Source organism: Pieris napi, chromosome 8 (genome assembly GCF_905475465.1).
Source record: "Pieris napi chromosome 8, ilPieNapi1.2, whole genome shotgun sequence".
Taxonomy (NCBI): domain Eukaryota; kingdom Metazoa; phylum Arthropoda; class Insecta; order Lepidoptera; family Pieridae; genus Pieris; species Pieris napi.
Genome location: NC_062241.1, coordinates 597,243 through 621,460, shown reverse-complemented (window position 1 = coordinate 621,460; position 24,218 = coordinate 597,243). Strand labels below are relative to the sequence as shown.

The 24,218-nt window shown below is 33.8% G+C and overlaps 2 protein-coding genes across 2 annotated transcripts; both read left to right on the top strand.

Annotated features, from left to right (window-relative positions):
- Positions 1–832: 832 nt before the first annotated feature.
- LOC125051525 (malignant T-cell-amplified sequence 1 homolog) lies at positions 833–22,965 on the top strand. The gene is made up of 5 exons (XM_047651903.1): positions 833–954; positions 19,314–19,466; positions 20,503–20,603; positions 21,961–22,162; positions 22,799–22,965. Exons 1-5 carry the CDS (start codon positions 944–946, stop codon positions 22,878–22,880), a joined length of 549 nt encoding a protein of 182 aa, XP_047507859.1. The 5' UTR covers positions 833–943; the 3' UTR covers positions 22,881–22,965.
- On the top strand, positions 1,649–4,429 carry LOC125051524 (adiponectin receptor protein). Its single transcript, XM_047651902.1, has one exon. It carries the CDS (start codon positions 1,991–1,993, stop codon positions 3,149–3,151), a length of 1,161 nt encoding a protein of 386 aa, XP_047507858.1. The 5' UTR covers positions 1,649–1,990; the 3' UTR covers positions 3,152–4,429.
- Positions 22,966–24,218: the final 1,253 nt, after the last annotated feature.

Sequence of the window (24,218 nt, the reverse complement as noted above, 5' to 3'; positions counted from 1 at the left end):
AACTTACATGCAATATAAATATCAATAAAAGATATCCAATATAAACAGGATTTACCTCTACTAATTTGCTGATTTTCTTGATATTTTCATATTTATCTGTGTCTATTATGTTATCCTCGCATTGATTCATAGAAAAACTAAAACTCTTAACTTAAAAATATTCACTCTAGTTTAAATTATTATAATTACACGAGATCGTTAAAAAAAGACAGATAACAAATTAAAACCACTTCGTTAAAACGTCCAAAATATGAGATGTTTTTAAAACGGTAGTCATTAAAGATGGCAATAGTTGTACTGAATTATTGCAAACAGCAGCTTTTGAGATCACGCTAAAACATGGCGGAGAAACGTCGTTTTTTCTACACTGCCGAAACATTAATTGGCCGTTGGCTACCGAATAGCGTAAGCGTTAATGTGTGTCTTTTCGTAGCACTGTCATGGCGTCGCTTATTGTATCCCGACTCACGCCTTTAGGGCCTAGGCTACCGACTGTCGACACGAGCTGTCATTTTCATACAAATTTAGTTTTCGACTTTCTACATACACTACTGTTAAGCCATCTTGGCTAGACCCCCTGATACATTTAAAATTTATTAAAACAAAGTACTCGCTGTTATCTATTTATATTCCGTATATTAATAATTAATTTGTTAATCATAATATCAAAATTATTTAATTACCATTTGAATTCTGCTTTTGACTGTTTTCAATTCTTGCTATTGCAAAGAATATTTGAATCGTGCTGTTTAATGTTTTCATATACTTTGTGTTACATTTATATACTGTGGTTTTATTTCATCGTCGTAAAACATATTATTTGACTTTTGACTTGACATTGAAATTTGAAGTTTGATTTAACAGCTGCAAAACCAGAATTTAATGTTGTGATAGTTTTATAGGGAAGAATAGTGGTAAAATTGTGAAATAAACAACATTCATCATGTTCAAAAAGTAAGTGCTTATTATTAGTCTTAATATTTTGGATGGCTCGTGTGCATGGTGTCTTTTAATCGGTAATAATTAAATCATTTGAGGTTAGACTGAAGCGAAGTGAAGTTAGTTTTGAGTTTTGACAATTTCAATAAATCCCGAATGCCGTATAGACCACACTTACCCAATCAAAATCGTTTATTCATAGATTTTGTGACGTATGGTGATCGAGTCTCTGAAGTCTAGTCAACCAATGAGAGAGCATTATTCTTGCCTTGTTATATGACGTATATCCGATTGAAATAGGGCTGACTACAACTAAATATCTAGTTAATAAACTAATACCTAAATTTGCTTTTTCTCTGATTATTAATTTAAAATTAGATTAAATTACAAACACTCTTAGTATTATTATTTGGTATCGATGTCGTAAATGGGCAACTGTACTTATCTTTTGTTTGGTCCAAAAGTGAAATATCCTTTTTGTTACGACGATTTGAAAATAATAAGAGCGTGGTGGTAAAATAAACAGACTTCCGGTTATGAATGCAATAATTTTAAATCTATTTTTCTTAAAAGTAAAAATGTTATTTCCAAAATTAATTTCCCATTTGAATTCCTATGTTCTTCGAGTGTGCCATCCTTAGTTTGGGTAAGTGAGATAGCTGTTCTTCACCGACAGAGATGGAATAAAAAATGGTGAAAGGTACGTTCCCTAAACATCAGAAAATGGAAACTTGGCAATTGGCATTTGGTCGCTCCATGTTGGACAACGAGTCTTTCGCAGCTGTTTTAAATCATTTGTATCGTATTTTAATTATATCTAGCCGTAGCCACTAGAACACTCAATATATTGTGTTTTCTTCGACGGATTATTTTTCACAACATATTAACAAAGACATTGTGAAAATTGTGACCCAAAACTAATATCTCTTCAGTGACGTAATTAGAACGGTCGACGGTCGTAAAATTGTGAAACGCGAGTGGCTACAGTGTTCAGACAAATTAATTGTGTGAATGGGGCTTCATTTGCCGTAAGCCTGTGTTATTTTTCAAAATGTGGGAACTCGATTCTGACACGGGATCCCAGAGCGCATCGTCGGATGGTATTCGACGTAGACAAGGATGGGATCCCGAGGCCGAGAGTCTTGCATCCCAAATCGATGAGCTCGATGAGGTCCTTGCGGAAGAGGAGGAAGGATGTCCTCTACCATCGACTCCCGAAGATCAACACTTACTCGATGCGGAAATGGCCGAGGTTTTGAAGGCTGGTGTTTTGTCCGATGAAATTGATCTCGGAGCTTTGGCGCACAACGCTGCGGAACAAGCTGAAGAATTTGTTCGTAAGGTGTGGGAGGCGTCGTGGAATGTATGCCACTTTCGACACCTGCCGCGTTGGCTTCAAGACAATGATTACTTACACAGGGGCCACCGACCACCTCTACCATCTTTCAGCGCTTGCTTTGCGTCTATTTTCCGCATTCACACAGAAACTGGCAACATTTGGACCCACCTACTTGGATGCATCGCTTTCATCGGCGTAGCTATTTATTTCGTAACACGACCTTCCATTGAAATTCAAACACAAGAGAAGATGATATTTGGAGTGTTTTTCGTTGGTGCTATTGTTTGTTTGGGATTTTCTTTTGCATATCACACACTACATTGTCATTCGGAAATGGTCGGAAAACTGTTCTCCAAATTGGATTACTGTGGAATAGCTCTGCTTATAATGGGTTCATTTGTTCCTTGGCTGTACTACAGCTTCTACTGCCATTATAGACCGAAAATAATATACCTATCAGTGGTTGTGGTACTTGGTTTTCTGTCCATCATAGTGTCACTGTGGGATAGATTCTCTGAGCCCCGACTAAGGCCTCTTCGGGCAGGAGTTTTTATGGGTTTTGGTCTCTCCGGTGTAGTTCCTGCCATTCACTATGGTATCACTGAAGGCTGGTTAAGCCAAGTGAGTAAAGCGTCATTAGGTTGGCTGGTGCTAATGGGGCTTTTGTATATTCTAGGGGCAATGTTTTATGCCCTGCGTGTTCCTGAAAGATGGTTCCCTGGCAAGTGTGATATCTGGTTCCAGTCCCACCAGATCTTCCATGTGCTTGTCATTGTTGCCGCATTTGTCCACTATCATGGAATTAGTGAGCTAGCTTCATACAGAGTCACTGTAGGAGAGTGTTCAATACCCCAATCCTCAATTGCATTCTAATCGGCCCAGTCCCATATGTGATAGTAGATCATAGAAAACTGACTAAGAAAAAACACAAATTTTCAATAGTTTCACTGTATATTTTCCACAATAATTACATAATTTTTTAACACATTTTTAACTAGGTTTTTTAAAAAATTGCAGTGAGGCTGTATATGAATGTTGATAGACACAAATTTGTGTTACAGTTACAGTACTGTTAGACGTGTGTCTTAAAGTTGATAGTTACTTTTAACTTTGATTATTTATTTATATTATAGATTAGTTAATGTTATTAGTTATTCTTTTTTTTATAATTTTCTTTACATCTGCACTCGTAATTACACTTAAAAGTATTACAATTTATTTGTATAAAATACTTAATCATCAAATATATTTTCAATATTGTACTTAATTTATTTGATGTAACTTGCACTAATTAGAATTATTTGTGGTAGTTAGTAGACAATGACCACATATTGTGACCTACTTTTAAATGTTTGTAAAATTGCAGTTTGATTCACTTTACCATTATTGTTTTACAAAAATTAAATGAGAAATCTGAGACCTTACTATAAGAATCTCATTTCACTTGAGAGGCCGGCCATGTTTCAATATTTTTCATTTCCCTTATGGTCTTGATATTATTTACCTCATTGATAAACATTCCATTTTGAAATTGAAAAACAATGTTTGAGATTAGTTTTTTTTTAATGTTAACAATATCTAAAATATGTGGTCTAATGCTAGATATAATGAGAAATTATATTCTAAATTGTTGTAAGTGTTCAGGATTATAAAGATTTTATGGAAAAACAAGAAAATAAAACAAAAATTTAAGCAATTGGAAAGTACATTATTGTAGAATGTGTGGAATGGAGAAAATAAAAATATTTTAACTAAAAAAGTTATTTATGTGACAAACTTTGTGTTGGAAGTTTTTGTGCTTGTTAATTAGTTTCAAAAATTTCAGATATCAAAAAAAATACTTGTGTTTATGCTGAGATTGATCAGCATTGCAGTATTTGTCAATTCGTCTGCTCATGACTGATAAAGACAATATTTTCAACAATGTTCATGTAACTACTAATATAAATTTATCAATGTAGTAAGTTTTGTTTCAATGTACCAATTCATCTTAATTCCATTGTTGCTAGAATAGAAAAATAAGTAGTAATATGAAACTTTATTGTGTAGATATTATCGCTTTCAGAATTCATTGTTTAATTTGTTAGACCTTTTCTTGTTTTAAATGGGATAAAAATGTGATTATGGAATAAAGTAATTTGAAAAATAAAATTTGTTTTTGATTAAATATCATGGTGTATGTTAAACCATAAATGATTCAACTTTATATTTTTGTCCATACATTTGTCCTACATTGATGAGAAATCAAAAGAATCTGTGAAAGCTTTATTATGATGTTTGATGCTGTCATGTTTAAATGATATAGCATTTGCAATATGGGCCTATTGTTTAGGCTCTATTACTGCAATAGTATCTTGGGTATCAATTATGATCTAGTCTTAGTGACATGGATTAGCACTGAATTTGTTCTACAAATGTTCTAAAATGTATAATATAATTTACTGGCCACACATAACAATAAAACTTTGATAATTTTATAGTTATGATTCAGTTAATATGCATCTAAATTTTCCACTGAGAAATTACTGATAAGAAAGCGATAACTTTCTTAATAACCGTGGGTTCAGTGATGTGTGAACTTCCACTTGACAACTTATAAGCATCTTCTCTCTTTAGTGGTTTCTAATGCAAAAAAGGACTATTATACATATGTATTTATACTTATATTATAAATAGGAAAAAGGGTTTCTACCAAAAGACCTAAAAACTAGGTACTGGACCATCAAATCGTCTTTCACTAATTAATATACTTTATCCTTGAGTAAAAGCAAGTACTTATACCTATATTTAAAATATAAATCTTCAAGCTGGAACAAGCCTAACTCAAAAATATACTGATTTTCTATGATATAAGATCAGCTTTAAGTAAATATGCTGAATTAAAAGTTTTCTAAGCGTACTCTATAGGTACATAGGTATTGTGTTCTAACCTAAAACATTAGTTTAAAAATTTCATAAGGCCGATCACCCCGTATCCGAGTTTTTTTTTGACGTTTGTTGAGTCATGAGTGACACCGACGGTATATAAAAATGGCTTTCAATGTTTGTTCTACTGAAACCCAACACACGCATGACACGCATTGAATTATTAAAGGAAGTCCCATATTGAGCCATGGACGCGTTAGCAGTGCGTGATGATTGATTAAGTTTATTATTTTTATCAATACTGGTGTACAATAAAAGTAACTAATAAATTTCCACTCTTGATTTAGTATTAACGTTTCTTTTAACATTGTAGATAATATAGGACATAGGTTTAGTTCTCTATTAGTTGAAAATAACAAAAGGTGTTATAGGCGTATGTCTATTACTTCGGGGTAGATATAATATCTGCATTAATTATATCGATCAGAGTTTTAACCTTGACTAGGGCAAGGTAACCGTGAAAGGTGTGTAGTCATCGGATCAATGAACTATCAACTGGGCATATGGGCGTTATGGTACAAATACAGAAAAGTTTATTATTTATTTAACACAATAAAACAAAAGACTTTTATTTTCTTCACATTATTTTCACTATTTTCTTAGTTTTCTTACACTATGTTATATAAGCCTTTATTCATCCATCTTATTGACATAAATTTAACAAAAATAGATTATCAATCTATCTATGACAGATAGATATAAATAGAAAATATGTTCGTGCCAGCGTGCGATAGAATCTATTAATCGATTTTGGCTTTCGTTTTGTTTTTGAAAATCCAAGTTTGTGCTCCATATGTAAGTCAAGGCAGCAAGCGCGAATCCATCACCTTTATCTTTAGTTTATGTGGAAGCTTACCTTTGAGGAAGCAATACATTAAACCATACAAATTCAGAGTGACATCGTGGTGGTTCACGTACATGGCATGTCATCGGAGATCGTTGGTTTAAAACACGGTAAAATATCGCCATTACTCAGTTTAGAAAATGATTTATATTTCAGACACAGAAATGTGTTTCATCTCTCACCTTAAGGGGTTACGTAATACAACTTCCAACACACAAAGTAATATAAAATCCATGTTAAAACAAAAAGTAGCTGTGCCGCGAAGACTGGTGAAGGAAAAATATTGTGATAACTGTTATATTTACGCGTGTGTGAGGTATAGTAAACTGATCACCTAGACTTGCCTTAAAAGAAAAATTATCAACTGAACAGATGTAGAAAGACCAGTAAAGAGTAAAGACAAAGATGATGGCAGAAAATTAGGTCTCCAATGGAAATTGCCCGAGGATCTTTCAACAAAACGAAGAAAGTTTTGTGCTGTCGTCACTTAACCGTTAAACTCCGAGTCCGAGTTCTCCTTGTTACTGGCCTATTATTCTGTACGGCTGTGAAGCTTGGACAATTAAAGAAGACACCCGCCGGCGCTTAGAAGCATTTGAGATGTGATGCTATTGTCGCATGCTTCGTATAAGCTGGATCCAGACGTTCTCTAACGAGAAAGTTCTTAAACAAGTTGAAATGTCGAAAAAACTTATATAGATTAAACAACGGATAGTTGCGTAACTGGGCCACGTGTTGTGCCATGACCGCTACCACCTATAATTAATTATAATGGGCAAAATCCAGGGTAAACGGCGTTTTGGTAGAAGGAAGAAATCATGGCTTCGCAATGTTAAGGAGTGGACGAGTACCTATTGCGACTGCGGAAGAGTTGCTGCATCTAGCAGAGACTGACGGCCAACCTCCAGGAATGGCGAGTCACTAAAAGAAAAAAAACCATGTATTTTATTTCGTGTTAGGCCAATTGTACGTTGGCACGACAATTTTATCGTTCAATTGCTATATTTTATTATAGCGATAAGTGGAATGTGTTTATTTTTAAATGCTACCCACTTCACGAGTCTATAAAGTACAATATTATAATTGTTGACTTAAATATCTTATTACGTTTGATATTTGATGTCATCATCCCATCGAGCGTATCTTTGTTATTAGATCACTTTATATCCTTATATATACAAAGTTTTAGATGATCTTGCGCGAATGAAACTTTTACTGTCCCCTCCGATATTTTTTTGTTATCACCCGTGGCCTGGATAACTTATCGTATTGAATTGATATGCAGTACAGTCATATTTCGAAATTCCTTGAATTGCAAAATTGGTTAATCTTTACCCATCTATAATATCTAATAGACGTCTTTCTCGTCAGAGTCACGTGATGTTATTTATTTTGGTTTATCCAGGATCGTTCTTTTTTTTTGACCGAAATAAATACTGTTCTGTTGAAAGTTATTATTATACAATATAGTGTGATAAAAGAGCTTCTTACATAGCCAGATTTCAATTCTTGGATTTATTTTAATAGCTAAATGTGGCGAAATGCCAGGAACTAGGCAAAATATTGATACTGCAGAGTAGAGTTGTTTTTAAGTATGCTTTGACCAGCTGATCTTCCTAAATCATTCATGAAAACAGTAAACATTTTGGTCTGCCAATGGCTTGTTATTGAACTAAAACATACGTTTATCTATTGTAAAAATCAATGCTAATCTAGCCAAAACACCTTTTCATCAAAGTCAAGTTTTATTAAAAAATAAGAAACTAAAAATTATTTATAATATAAAAATTGTGTTTTTTGTGGTATCAAAATCATTAACAGAATGCAAATTTTGTAAAATATGGTAAAAATACATTAAATGCCAAGAAAATATGACGTATTCTCAATTTTAGAAAACAGGAAATATATCGACTAACATATAAATGCTATCTTATTTGTATATAAATCGTTTACAAACTTTATTACATGCAACAACATATGATAAGTGTAGGTCAAAGAATATGTTATCAATGCATTGTGAGAACGTTACAATAGAATATTATAATAGAAGCATGAATCAATCGTCGATATTTTCGTTGTTCAGACTAGTCTTAACCTACTTACGAAGATATAAGAATAACGATGTTATATTTAATTGAATTGATAAAACAAGAACGGCTTACTTATAATCTTTAAACTTGTCTTTGATAGATAATTATAAATAAAAACTAATCGTAAAATATGTTGCTAAGCGCAAAACTTGAAAACGAAATTTTTCATATCTTCCTTGAACTCTAAGGAAGGTTTTTAAGAAAAAAAAATGAAATATTTAGTTACGTAGTACTTAGGTTTTCAATTCGAAAAAGCGAACAGCGTATAAAGTAGGTAGCATAGGAAAATGTTCCATATGTTGGTATGTAGCTACTAAAAAGGCATGCTAAGTAAACATATTAAGGAGAAACGAAGTTCGCGGGGACTAGTGGTAAATAAAATATTTAACAAGCTAGAAGTGTATTTGCGTATTTTCTGATAGAACTCAATCTTTCCCACACTTTGTCTCAGAATCACTTTTTTCACAATTCACTTTGAACAGAATATCTCGGGAGCTGAGGAATACCTACTAAAACATTTTCTATTTCCCTTTGAAACTTAGCAGTACACAGTGGAAAGAAAGACTATACTGTTATCGAAATAAGCATAGTACTAATTAAATAATTAATATTTAAAACAAAGAAACTCAAGCGCAGTATCTCATACACGTCATGATTTTTAACAGTAGTTTTTATAATAGGGTTTTCATTGATTATTTAAATGTATTAATAAAAAGATCGTACTATAAATGAAATATATTGAATATACTTTTAATGTTCTTTTAATGAAGTAAAATTAATGACTTTCTCGCTGACCGCGCTGTGAATATTGACGAACGTGGAGTTAATAATGTGATTAATTCGAAATCAAGTTTTATTTATGTATGTACGATTACAATTATAAATGATTTTATTATAAAACGCGCGTTCTTTGTTACAGTCTTGTAACAACTTATATGGATTCTAGTGGAAAATTTCCTAGACTTGTAATAGGATTATTGTAAGCTTAGGTTCTTATAGGCTTATAATAATACTCTAGAAAGTAAAGAATTCTCTTTTCATAGCATAATGATGCCGAAGATTATTTTGTTAATTTTCTTTATTAGATTGAATAGGTATATAAATAACGCGTAAGACAGGTTTCTGAGAAATCTAAACCAAGGCGTCATTCCAGAAATCGGGTAGGTAGGTACTATTTTTGGATACCCACAGGACGCTTGAAATTTTAAATAGATTATCATGTAATATCATATCTTACATTCAATTCAAATTACCTAAAGATTTTTATTTTAGACGTAAATGTAGGATATACATATTTTACTATTATACTTTACTAGCCTTTGATTTTGTTTTGATTGACATGTCATAGATAGCGTGATAAAAACTAATCGTAAAATATTGTTTATTTTTAAATAAAGCACTATCACGTTACTGCGAATTTATTACAATACTAGCTGACCCGGCGCACTTTGTTCCACCTTACAGTCTAATAATATCGTGTTAACTTTAGTTAGACTTAGGATTACATTAAGGTTAACATTAATACAAATTCTTTTTACAAATATAGAAATGTTTTATTGCGTGCCATTGCGAAAGAAGAATGGCAGTTTTACACATTAGGTCTCTTCTCTCGAGCGCCAATATTGCGTTACTGCATGTCAAAGCACTTTCTGATATACAACATTTTTTGATGAGGTAACTTCGATCAAGATCAAACCATGCATCTCCTCATTCACCTCAAGATCGGAATTTCTTGAACTGACACGAATTTGACGTAAAAATGATACGTAGTTTTGTCAACGGATGGCACCACATGCTGTTTGCATTCGTAAAGTTAATTTACTTATTTATTGTTATTCGATAACTTATCCGATATTTTAGTACTTATTCTGCTATTCGGAGTTGAGAAGAATCCTCTAAAAAAGATATAACTAACATCGGTCCAGCCGTTCTCGAGTTATAAGTGTTGTAACAAACACGACTTTCTTTTATATATATAGATTTACACAGTAAAGTATTCGACGTTTGGAGTGCTTTTCATCAATCGTAGTCAATGAGACAGCAGGTTACAAATACAAATACAAAGGTTTAATTAAATGTAGCAACTAAACCAAACAATTATTATTCTTAAACAATCGTTTATCGTACTAATCCTTGTATCAGTTGTATCTAAATTCTCGGGCTATAGATAATGCTTTAGTAAAAATATTTACTACCTTTTACGAGTAGAAGCTTTGCGTAAATTACATTTGTACTTAGTCAACTAGTTCTGTGGTATTAAACCAAAGTTGACCGAGGTGGGCCAATTCGAAATTGACTGACGTCGAATGACGTTTTTCTTTATGTTTTGAAAATTTACTTACTGTGTTTCATGAACAATTTCCTAGTGATTTCATCCCAAAATCTAACATTTAAATTTCTTAAGTGAACAATTCACAATTATGTATTTTATATAGGATGGCATTAGATCGTAGGTTCGATCTCGGCCTGTGAACCAACGGACTTTCTATGTGCGCTTTTGACATTCGCTCGTAGGGTGAAGAAACATCTCGTAAGGAAACCTTGCGTTAGACCCAAAAAAGTCGACAGCGTGTATCTGGCACAGGAGGCATCCTATTAGATTGACAAATGATCATGTAATAGATACAGAAATCTGAGGCCCAGATCTTTAAGAGGTTGTAGCACCACTGATTTATTTTGTCATTTAAATATTAACGGCATGTAATTAAATTAATTATATAACGTATTACGGTTGTTACATAGCGCATAAGAGCGGAAAATTACGCTACAAGCATAATATAATAATAATATCATGTATGACCTAAGATGCCCTAATAATCTGCAAGTACTATTTTACTAACATTAAATTTAAGGGTTTATGCTACTTATTTTATTAAAATAATTTATTTTGATTAGGCCTATTAAAAAGGCACTTTTGAAAGTCCAAATAACTAGTTTAAAATATATAAAAAAATAGACTATTTGTCCCTTCCAAAAGGAAGTTTCATATGGATATTTTGTATAGGCACATTAGTCATTACATTAAAATTACTCTTAAGGCCGATTTACATTATCTTAGTGTTTAGGAGAGTGCTTTAGTACAACTTGAAAGGCAAGTTCTTTAGCGTAGCGTTTACTAAAGCAACTAGCGTTTACATGTTTCAACTAAAGTACTATCCTAAAGCACTCTCCTAAACACTAAGATAATGTAAATCGGCCTTTAGATGGGCGTTAAATTTAGTTGAACACTTTTAGTTGTTTATAACTTAGTAAAGTAAGAAATATCTTATATATGAGAGAAATAATATTATTAAACTTAATATTAAAAGCGAATTCTGTCAAGTAGTGAGCAGACAGACATATTTATATTGGCCAATAAGCATCCTTTTGGCATTAATAATTCAATTTACTGTAAACCGAGGGTGACGACGAAAACTTATTGCTTTTGTATGGTAATTTAAAGTAATATTTAAATTATCCTTAAGAAAATTACATACATTTATATTGTAGAAGCTATCGCGGAATATGCTTAAGAATATCCATAACGCTAAATCACCTGCATCATGAGCACACCTTACACGTCCTCACGTACATACCCTCACTTTCACACCATTACACAACACAGCCGAAATAGGTATTATTCATGTTAAATGTATATAAAAAAAAATATTGTAAATGTATGAACCTTTTTCTATAATATATTAAGTATTCCATCTTTTGCTATATCTTTAGTAGGATTACAAAATAAATAAATAGTAAACAACGCCGCTTTTGCCGTTGTATGTACGCTTGCTGCGTAATTCTTTATAATACCTATGTTAGTGGGTTTGAATTTAGAATCTTCTAGAAGATGAAACTCTCGAAAAGATGAGTTTCTTCACATTCTCTTCCGTTCTATGCTCTTTATAATAATAATAAAGCCCGTTTAATTTCTAATCATTATATAAATTAATAATATAGGTACACCTTAGATTTTTTACATTTTATAATACGTTTTTTCTTGTTATCCTAGCTAGCTATATCCTAGCTACCTGCAGTACCGTCGATCGGATCCCCTTCAGCGGATCTCCAGCTTAATTTAACTTTTAGGTATACATATTTTGATAAGATCTCATGAATTACGCTTTTATATTACCGCAACGCAGACGCGCGGGCAATAGTAAGCTGACGATATAAAAACCGTTAGGTATATTGACGTAAATCCACGTCAACGTTTTTGCCCTGTAATAATGAGTTGCGTATTATATTTCCTCTTACTCGTATACCAACCGCAAGAAACAATGTACGGTCATATTTGCTTCTACCAAAGGTACCCGACGTCCGTCGTTCCACAACCGAGCAGTTTTTAAGACAGTTTTTGCGGCCCACTCTCATATGGAACCAGATGCCCACTGAAGTATTTCCGAACCATTCGACTTAGAGCCCTTCAAGAAAAGAGCGTACCAATTCACGGCCGGCAACGCACTTGCGAGCCCTCTGGTAATGTGAGTGTCTGTGGGCGGTATCACTTAACATCAGATGAGCGTTCTGTCTGTTTGTCCCTGTTATATATATAAAAAAACTGGGATAATATAGTTTAGATCAAAATCATTTATTCATATAGGTAACATAATGATATCAATTCACATAACTGAACGGCAGGCGGAGCAGTCGAATGGTTATGCTTCAGTGCGTTCGAATTCCACGAATTTTTTTATATGTACAATTAACACTTTGCTCGTTCTGTGAAGGAAAGCAGCGAGATAACCAGTATACCTTAGAAAATCGACGTGTGGCAGGCACAAAATGATCATCATAAATAACGATCAAAAGGCAAAGACTGCCTTGCGATTCTGTAACTCACTTTTCGAACTCACACAGCGGTTTTCGCATCGGCGGTCGCTCTCAAATCTGTCGTGAAGCAGTCATTTTATGATTTGGCATTCTGATAAACAATAAACTACAAGCTCCTACCTTCTCAGAATGCCAAATCATAAAATGACTGCTTCACGACTGATTTGAGAGCGACCGCCGATGCGAAAACCGCTGTGTGAGTTCGAAAAGTGAGTTACAGAATCGCAGGGCTGGTCACGCACTTGCGAGGCTCTGGCAATGTCAGTGTCTATAGGTGGCGGTATCAAATAACCTCAAGTGAGCCTTGTACCCGTTTGCCCCGTTACATAAAAATATCAATGATAAAGGTTGAGGTATTTCCGAACCAATTCGACTTAGGGTCCTTCAAGAAAAGAGCGTACCGATTCCTGAAAAGCCGGCAACGCACTCGCGAGCCCTCTGGCATTGAGAGTGTCCATGGGCGGCGGTATCACTTAACATCAGGTGAGCCTCCTGCCCGTTTGCCCCCTGTTTTATAAAAAAAAAGGTGCAGTAATCCCTCCCTCAAGGGGGGAGTCCCTTCGAGGGATACGGCTCGAGGATAGGTGCTTCCGCCGAGTACAACGAGAAATAATTTAATAATCATTCTTTATACTTGGAATTTTAACGTTGATAAAACTTAAGCGATAAATTGAAAGTAAATTCGTTTCCTATAAGTCATATTGTTTCTAAGTTTGGAAAAGTTGAGGAAACTCGTAAATCTTTGTTATAACTATTATATGAATGATAAATTCTTGGAACTTTGTTTTATCATCAAACTTTGTATTTCATGTAATTAATAATATTACTGAGAAAGCTAAGACATAATGACAATACATTATCAGTGAGAGCACTTAGTCAAGATGCCTTAACAGTAGTGTTACATGTAGAAAGTCGAAAGTTATTTAGGATTTGTTTAAATGTAACTCAATTTTTTGTAACTTTTTTAATAATTTAAGTTTAATTCGCGATATTGATGATACGAATAGTATTCCTAACTAATATTTAGATTATCCAGCAGACTGCAAAGTTTTTTTCGAATCCTCAATCCTTATTATTGTTACTCAAAACATCTGCAGCATTAATAAGAATTTCGATAGCAACGAATTTTTATCGTAAATAGCAAAGTGCTACTTTCAGAATTTTATACTATATGAACTGAATGAATTGTTGAATTAGACAAACAGTGGTGCGTAATACATAATACATAATGTATTTATTTTTATTCAGTTCAGTTCGTCAAATATCAATGTCTCAAGGATTGTTTTTAATAGATTACTTGATTAGCTTAAGAATAAACTCACTAACGTTTTATATCATAATATTTATTTATGTTTAACTAATTTAAACACACTATGGTTACAAGATAACTGCAAATACTATGGCACCTCCTAAACAGGCTCACCAACCAATCGACCTCAAACACTTGTCTATATATCTAGTTCTCGTAAAGAAACACACTCTTTTCACTTACTGTAAAGAATGCAAAAGAATGAAAATATATGCAGTTATATGAATGCGGAACCGGCCTCGGCTACCAATCGTCTTTCCTCACAAAGGCGAGGGGGACTCTTCTTTCTTCTTCCTTTCAATTAAACGACTCCTATTGTATCTATAATAATATAGTACTACGGCCCAACTTTTAATGTCATGTGTTCCAATCATAAAACAAAGATTTGGTTGATAAACTCCAGTCTATATGAATGTAAAAATGGTACATACCGTGCCAACGTAAACTAATTTAGTGCTTGCGGTCGATCAATTATGACCTAGAACTCAAAACTTTTTAGGCTAATCGAGGTGATCTATACTAATATTATAAAGAGAGATTTTTGTGCGTTGAAAAGTCCTGGACCCATATAAAAAATCTTTCGCCATTATCCCTAAGTAAATAATTATTAATTCCTATATTTTACAGAGAACGCCGATAGGTCTTAAATCATTTAAAGGTTTCATATACCTTTGAAAACGCAATGGTTGAAATAAATACCAATAAAAATGAGTAAGTCGTAAGATACGGTTACTTTGAATTGTTGACACTTTATTGGTATTTGGTTTTTTTTATGGATTTATAGTACTAGACGTGTTTGATGAATTTCTATACAGTATCTTAATATTTAAGTAAACTTACTTATTCAATAGTTATTATTAGGGAACTTAAAAGGCGTTAATGTATAGTACATACAGTAATAAGGACATTACATATTATGGAGCCACGTTGCGGTTGCAACAGGACACGCAGTTATCAAACGAATAATATCTTGTTACACATAAACGACTCCGAAATGCGCGTACAACGTATAAGCGATATTGTTTGAGCTACTCGACTTTTGACATTAAAACCTCCTTGTGGTTTTTTGACATCGATTAAAAACAAAAGGTTTTCCTATTCATCTAGCGTCAATTATCAATATTCATATTTATAATTGTTATATATATAATTGGGTATACTGCGACGACGTTATAATGAAAAATAGGTTACAGATGCACTGTTAACTTAAATCACGTCGTTACTGCACTCGCTATGTACCAGAGATACATTAAAAATAGCTCACGGACGTATGAAAAATTGTGTAAGCCTCGTGGCACACGAACACGTGATCTACTGCGCACGTGTCGCTCAGCGGAATCGTGCGCCTCCGTCGTTGAATTTGTATGGACGCGTGATGACACAGTTCAATAGGGCTGCCTTTCATTCCGATATCATTCACTTTAATAGTGATTCGGACATCATCCAATCCATGTATGATGTAGGTTTGTTTCTGCAATTATAAATGTAATCAATACAATGTCAAAAGATGTTTAAAGTGAGCAGTACAAAAACGTAGGTTCTTCGGTTAGTCTAAAACGCAAGGGGAACATTATTCACCTTTATTATTGATATTCTAATGACAGCTGTGTGAGAGTATTTTAATACTTTCGCTTGCAGCGCCCGAGTGGATTTTGTGTATTTTGGCATAAACCCATAATGTTATGATTTTCCACCTATAACTTCAGATCACACTATCTATTATTGACAACCGTACAAAAATGCTCTCGGTAGTTTTTCTGTCTATTGTATTCAGCGGACGCGGCCGAGGGGGACTTCATTGTATAATTTGTAAGGATGTATTATATTGAAGTCTACAAATTATTTACTGTAATTTCCTATCCTACACTGTGGATATTTATTTAAAATCTGAATTTCTGGTCTATTAACATGTAGACAAATATTTGTTGTGACCCTAAATTTCAATGTCGCTTTGTGATGTGTTTTTGTTTTTCTAATCAGTTTATGTTATCAAATATGCTTCGACACAAGGCTTAAATATTCGGTTTGTATAATATCATGTAAATAAAAATACGTTTAGATTTGTTAATAACATACAGAGGCACTCGTTAAGAAACGGTTATATAAGACAACATTTTGAAGTATAAAGATTCTATCGAAAGCTGAAAAGGTCCGTGTCTTATGCATCTGTAGTCTATGATTACAGATAATATACGTTATAGACGAATCCTACGACGAGGAATATTCGAGAATTCTTTTTAAATATAGAGTATGTACACATAGACAACTGACAACGTTGTAAGATTCGGGTTTTTCGCTCTTTCTCCGTACCTTCATATAGCGACAGCGCTACCGATCCCGATGTGTTTGTATGGAATGTCGATGCGGTTCTGTTAATTACGATAGCACTGATGTCGTTGCGTGTTGCCGCGCTGTCCCAAGGTTGCGACCTTACAGAGTAAGGAGCAGGTTTCGGACTCGTTTCTCTTGTTTAAATGAATTTCCTCATGTGTATATTATGGCTTAAGTAACTTCTTTTGTGAAAAATATAGTACATATTGTTAGCAAGTAATATATTTATTTTATATAGATTATTTATAACAGTTTCATAACATTATGTACATTACTAACCTACTTTAAAATTTCTCACTAAGTGAATGTAATTCTTATAGAATGAAAGAGAGATAAATAAAGTATCTTTGAACCGAACTACTTACCTATTGTATATTTATGGGCCGAAACACATAAGCGCGTTGCGGCGCCGCGCCGCTGAAATCGGCAGTGCGCTATAGCGGTGCGGCGCCGCAACGCACGACGTGAATTCCAGCGTTATGACGTCATACTTGTTGACAAGGATGCAGTTTGTTTCTAACACTCTTGCAAACAACACGTGTCAACCGAGAAAAAATAAGAAACCTATTTGTTTTACCTTAAAGTTAAGCCCAGCATTTCCAAAGCAGTAACTGGTTTTCTTCCTTTATTTTTTTTCTTCTGTATATATTTTGATAACTCGCTTAATAGCTCTTCAAATGATGATATACTCATTCTAAAGTAGGCAACAAATTTTTTTTCGTCTATCTTTAATGCTTCGTATTTTTTAGAAAAGAACTCGCCATTTGGATTCATACCCTTACTTAATGGATGTATCCAGTATCTTCTTTGCCGTATTTTTAAGATAGAATAATGTCTTCTTAATAACAAATAAGCAATAAGTTTATTACGATCCATCGCAGAGAGACGTCTATCCACACTCAAAAATCACGAGAAAATGGTTGCCCTACCATAATGCCCTGTTTCGCGACGCCGCAACGCGGCAACGCAACTGCCGATTTTGGCGTTGCGGCGCCGCAAAAATAAGCAGTTTGCGTTATGTGTTTCGGCCCTATCTATGACTATTCAGTTCCTGTTTCTTATCGTTTTTCTTAGACATCAAGGACAGTTATTTATCGAGTTACAATTCGACTTTTTTATTTTAATTTGAATATTGCAATTTATTTAATAAAATTTTGTTAATTAAGATTTTTTAGTTATAACTTATAAGTACACATACATTATTATAAAAGAAAAAACGAAGACAATATACAAAGCCAGAACAGATTACATTGATAACATACAAAAACAAAAATCAATTAAGGACATTAATAGATAATCAACGTTAACCCAACTACAACTACTAAATTGACTTTAAAATACTAATTATAAAGACGATTTACTACTGTTTTAAATAAAGTATTCCCGATTGCTATAATATTTCCTCATACCCTATTGGTGTAGCCTATAATGTGTAAATGATAAAAGTAATGTTATTGTTTTCTACTGTAGCAACGTGTTTCGAAAGTCGCATTGAGGATTAGTGAGGAAACCCTTGCACGCAAACACGTGAACTGCAAATATAGTAACTAATTCTATGAGGGCAATACTTGCGAAGACTATTGCATGTGTTTCAAAGACAAATCGAAATTCGATTGTTTTTACAGCTACTGTATTTCGCAAAAGAATGGCTGCATCGCGCATGCGTCTTATACGTGATAAAGGACTGTGGTTGCTATGGTTTCGATTTTTCACGTAAAATGGTAACAATTTCAATAAGACACTTTTCTTTGGTCTAAGATTTAGAATATCACCTCGACGTCTGTCGTTCCATAATGAAGTTTTTGCCCACTATGTGGACCCAGGCCACTTAAGTATTTCCGAACCAATTCCACTTAGGGTCCTTCAAGAAAAGAGCGTACCAATTCAAAGGCCGGCAAGGCACTCGCGAGCCTTCTATATCACTTAGCATCAGGTGACCATTCCCGATTGCCCCATAATCTATAAAATTAAAAAATATTAATAATTAGACCATCAATGAGAAGAAGGTCGAAGTTCTTACAAATACGCATATAACCTGGAAATCCTGGGTTCGATACTACTTTAGATACTACTTTCCATGCAAAAGAAATGAGTCTCATTGCCCATTGGAAGGTTTTAATTTAATTTGATCACTCATAAAGTCAGTCTGCAGTAATATTACGTAATTGTTAGGAATACCAAAATGACAGTGGGCAATAGAACGTTACAATGTCCCGTACATTCTATTCAATAATTAAACAATTCTATTCTTATTAATTAAAAATTCAATTCTACGTAATAATTAAACATCTTGCAAATAAAAGGCTAGCGAGCCCGCTGGCAATGTGAGTGTCTATGGGTGGTGATATCTGGTGAGCCTCCTGCCGGTTTGCCCCTGTTATATATATAAAAAAAATGTCTTAGTGAAACATAGACGTTGCTTGGGCAGATAATCTATGATTTAATAATATAAACTTAGATCTTCTACGAGTACGTATCAACCATTAAATAAGAAAATTACAAATTACATTAAAACGGTCATTATTAAAGTGATTAAGTTGTATAATGTGTCTCGTTGTGTTTTTTAATTATACATACGATGAACTATCCATTATAATACCAAATTAAATATATTTAAACAATTTAATTCGAATTAAAAGACAAACTAAACTCAAAGGTTAATTAAATTGCTATTCACTTGATTACATCGATAATAGTCATACTTAAAGGAGTATATCTTTCCAGATTCGATGAAAAGGAAAGCATCTCTGGAGTTCAGCAGCTAAAATCATCAGTACAGAAGGGTATCAGGTCACGCTTGTTGGAGCTTTACCCATATTTAGACAACTACATTGACCAGATTCTACCCAAAAAGGATACTTTTAGGATTGTCAAATGGTAAGTTTTGCTGTCAAGCATTATGGAAGTGAAAACGATTAGGTGACGACGGAAGAGATAAATAAGGATGAAACTGTAATGTGGGTACGGGGAGTGTGCCGTGGGAAGAAATAATAATATATACATTTTACAAGAGCATCCTTGGTCTTTCAACGTGCGACTCTCATCCCTGGAGACGTAGACTCGATCAATGTACTTTCTGACTATGTCGCCATTGGTATATATATACATATTCCATGTGTGTTATGTGGCGAGAGTCAAAGCAGTGTCAAAACTCTAGACCATTTGTCCATTTTGTGTAACTTAATAACATGGGATTAATATATGGGATCTACCGCTACCCAGAGGGAATCATAGGTTCGATAGGATAGTAGGATTATAACAAATAATTGGCAGTTTTTATTAATAAGAGAATTCAGTTGGCCTAGTGGATTGAGCGTGTGGCTCATCCCTAAGGTCGTGACTTCACCCGCTGTGAACCAAATTATTATTCTAAGTGCTCTAACACTCTTTCAAGGAAAACATATCTTAAGGAAACCGCCATGCCTTACACCGAAAAACTGACGTGTGTCAGAAAGCTAACCTAAATTGCTTATTCAGAAAAATAAATTATTATTAAACATATATGTTTATATTATTATCTTTATATATAAAGAAATGACGCCCAAATTGTACCTGCCCAGATATATAAAGCTGTAGCGGAACTGGTAGATGAATTTATTACGTAAGAATCTTGGCCTCGTTAAAGATTCTTACTAATTCGTTCATAGTTAGAAAGTATACTTTTTGGCGTAAAATGATAAAAATCTTTTCAAAAATTTTATTCTACGTCTGTAGAAAAAACTACATTAACAATAGAAAAAACTAAAATGTTGACTATAGCTAACTTCAGGGTGTCGGTTTTTTGTGACGGTGTGCGCACGCATCGTAAAAATTTACTCTCATTTTTCCCGAACGCGCCAAAATAAGAATAACTCAATATTTCTTCTTCAATAACAAAATGTATGCCTTATTAGACTGGTATTTTCTTTTTCAGCCACGACCACATCGAAATTATGGTGAACAGTGCTGGTGAGCTGCTCTTCTTTAGACACAGAGAAGGATCGTGGATGCCCACACTCAGGCTGCTACATAAATGTATGTGTCGAAATTAAAGTAATATGCTACAGTTTTAAATCTATATACAGTTTAAACTCTTTATAACGAATTTCAAGGGAACGATCATTTTTATTCACTAGAGGGAGGTTTCGTTATAGGGAGGGAAGAAGTAATGTATTGGTATTGGGTTAAACCAAAAGTCTCGCTAAAATTTAAAAATGGCTTTACCGATTTGGCTAAGTGTGACCCTTAAATATTTGTGAAAGTTCAGGGAAGATTTAAACGGTGGGATCCATAAATAATAAGTAAAGAAATATACGAAAAACTACAATTGAATTTCTAATTAAAACTGTTCCTAGCTGGGAAATATTTGATGTCATTTAGAAATAAAAAATTGTCAATTGTTATATGTATATTTAGAAATTTTTGATTCATACCTGTAGTATCAGGTCCAAACTATTTGTTCTGTTTTAAAAGTATTGTATTAAGTTTTGATACAAATATAAGTATTAAGTAGGTGATGCGAAGTTTACCATCTAACAACTTAAAATACAATTACGTAAATATCGTCTATCTTGGCCTAGTTCAATATGTGTAACATAGATTATATGATCTTACAATTTCGATTTAACCTTCAATTTTATTAGAACCGATTTCTTTCCCTCACTGTTCGTAGTGCTAATAATAATTAATATTCAAAAGGCAAATTCCATGCTCTATTTGGTGAGAAATTTTGAGAAATTGCCTCACATCAAGAACACTCTTAAATATTGTATATATACAATATACATTAGACCACCGGCATACTCTAATATGCGTACCTAGAGCATCTGGGATCCTTATTTCATAAAAGATATTAATATGCTTGAAAGGGTTCAAAGAAAATCCACGAAAATGGTCAGAGCTCTTAGGAACAAACCGAAATGAGTGTCTGAAAGCACTTGATCTTACTGATTTAGGAAGTAGGCGATTAAGAGGTTATCTCATTGAAACCAATATACTATAATGTTCCAGGAAGTTGTTTATTTTAAGTGAGAATACACATTTCAGAGGTAGTTATTCAAAACTAAAGACCACTCAATATAATACAAATTCCCTAAAGAACTTTCTCCCAAACCGAATAGTGGCCGACTTTATTAATTATTTATTTATCTACATAATAATAATAATAATGCACGGTACAAACACTAAATAATGAAGTTGGGATCGCTTTTGGAAAATTCCGACGCTGTCGTTAACTATCTAATATTATTGTTCCGGCTTATGACTTCTAAATTATGCTTATGCTTTCCCTCTATATTTTTGTCACCCGCGCCATCTTGTGTCTAAAAAGTACAACGTATCATGATGTACTTTTCATGATGGCTCCCAATGAATACTGGATATATCTTTACAGATCCATTCTTCCTACCAATGCAGCAAGTGGACAAAGGTGCCATACGCTTCGTGCTTAGTGGCGCCAACATTATGTGCCCCGGTCTGACGTCACCAGGGGCGAGGATGAGTTCCGTGGAAAAGGGCAGCGTGGTGGCAGTGATGGCTGAGGGGAAGGAACACGCATTGGCTATTGGCATCACTTCGCTGTCTACTAAGGAAATGTAAATATAGAGTGACAAAAAAAAGTATATCTATGTCATGGCACGCTGAACCATAATTTCTAGAAACATAGTGTGGTAAATGCCCCTGGATTAACGAAAAGAGGAACAAAGCTACTTAAATACTTTTATCTACTTATTAGTAATCTTACAGCTAACATATCATAAAACAAAACACTTAGGCAATATACAAAGCCAAAACAGATTACATTGATAAACAATATATGTATGTATATGAAACAGAAAAGAAAAAAAGAAAACGGAAATTTAACTTTAAGCAAACGACAATTATTACTTAATATTAAAAAAAAACCAAATTGTTACTGCTAAACAAAGTAATTTACTTTATTACTAGAAAAATCAGTAATCTAAGTAATAAATATATATTTATTTCATTGAAGTTTTGAACTAAACTAACAAATGTTGACATTAAATAATTTCATTACATCAAATATATTTTAATACAATGTAGGTAAGGGGCCTGAGAATGCTTTTATTTTACTATTGTATTAATTTACTGCTATAAATAAAATTATTTTACAGAATGCATTGAGCCAGTGTGGCCATGTCAATGTTTCAAAAGACCCAAGTATCAAATTGTAATTTATCACATATTCTAAAATATTATTTTTGTTGCAGAGCCGAAGTAAATAAAGGAGTTGGAATAGAAAACTGCCATTATCTCAATGATGGACTCTGGCAAATGAAACCAGTGAAGTAAGCCTGCGGAAGCCCATTCTTGTATTAATAAAATATTAATAAAATTATTTTAAGCTTTTTTCTGAAATAAATATGTATGGCACAAATCTGGAGAGTTAAGATTTACTTAAACCTGTACTTTGTAACTCTGAATAGTAAAACCAACAGTGACGATAATAATTCAAAACTTAATATTGGCAACATTTTATTGGTCTGGAGTTGTTATAATATTATGTTACGGTAACAGACGACGCCGATATGTGGCAAGTTAGCAGTATGCATATAATTGTTCTTAAGAAATTATTAATTTTACGCCATAAAATAACAATAATTACTTTTAAAGAATTCTGAACCGTGAAAAATTATAAAAGTACGTAATTAAGCACGTTTTCCGCAAAAAACACCCTCCAAGAAGCTTGGTGTGCTCAGCAAGGTGAGCCGTGCGCGGTGCGACTGTACTTAAATCCGGGCCACCGCTTGCAACTTTATAAAGCGCAAATTCGGCCCCACATGGAGTACCGTTCTCACCTCTGGGCAGGAGCTCCCTAGTACCAGCTCCTTCCACTTGACATTATTCAACGAAAAGCGGTTCGAATCGTCGAGACCAATCCCTTTCCGAGCGACTTGATTTGTTTGGCGTTGCGTAGAGATGTGTGGTCACTCTAAATCTTCTACCGCATTTACAACGGAGAGTGTTCAAAGGAGTTTCAGATTTATAACTGCAGCTGAGTTTCATGTTTTTAAGTGTTTTAAGGCAGTTTTGAGGTGTGCCATCTGTGAAAACAGCTGCCCACTTAAGTATTTCCGAACCCATTCGACTTAGGGTCCTTCAAGAAAAGAGCGTTCCAATTCTGAAAAGGCTGGCAACGCACTCGCGAGCTCTCTGGCATTGAAAGTGTCTATGGGCGTCATCACTTAACATCAGGTGGGCCTGCTCCTGCCCGTTTGCTCCCTGTTCTATAAAAAAAGAGGTTGAAAATGCATCACAAAATTATTAATTTCTTTGGCAAATAGCACCATCTATACTTAGCATTATCTAACTTGACAAATGTAGGCTACTTTTTCATTTTAATTCTGCCAGATTATATATATATATATTGATTTTGTCATTGGTATTTCTATTGTGAATTACAGAACAAGTGCTTTGTTCCTATATCACTGGTACATTTAAATAGTTGATGAAAGTCATAAACTAAAATCGAATTAAAATCATTAATGACGTATCTTGTAGATTATAACACTAAAATAACAATTATAATGAATTTGATCAAAATTTCTTCGGAGAAAACGGATATTTAATTGAAAGTACGCATGTTTACCGCGAAAGGCTTTTAAAATTCCCGCTTATAGCTTATAGCGG

Excerpts from the sequence above, each read along its gene's own strand:
- LOC125051525 (XM_047651903.1), top strand. Across the intron at positions 19,467-20,502 it reads ACTTTTAGGATTGTCAAATG|CCACGACCACATCGAAATTA; the intron begins GTAAGTTTTGCT and ends TTTCTTTTTCAG. Across the intron at positions 20,604-21,960 it reads ACTCAGGCTGCTACATAAAT|ATCCATTCTTCCTACCAATG; the intron begins GTATGTGTCGAA and ends ATATCTTTACAG.
- LOC125051524 (XM_047651902.1), top strand. The coding sequence starts at position 1,991 with ATGTGGGAACTCGATTCTGACACGGGATCCCAGAGCGCATCGTCGGAT.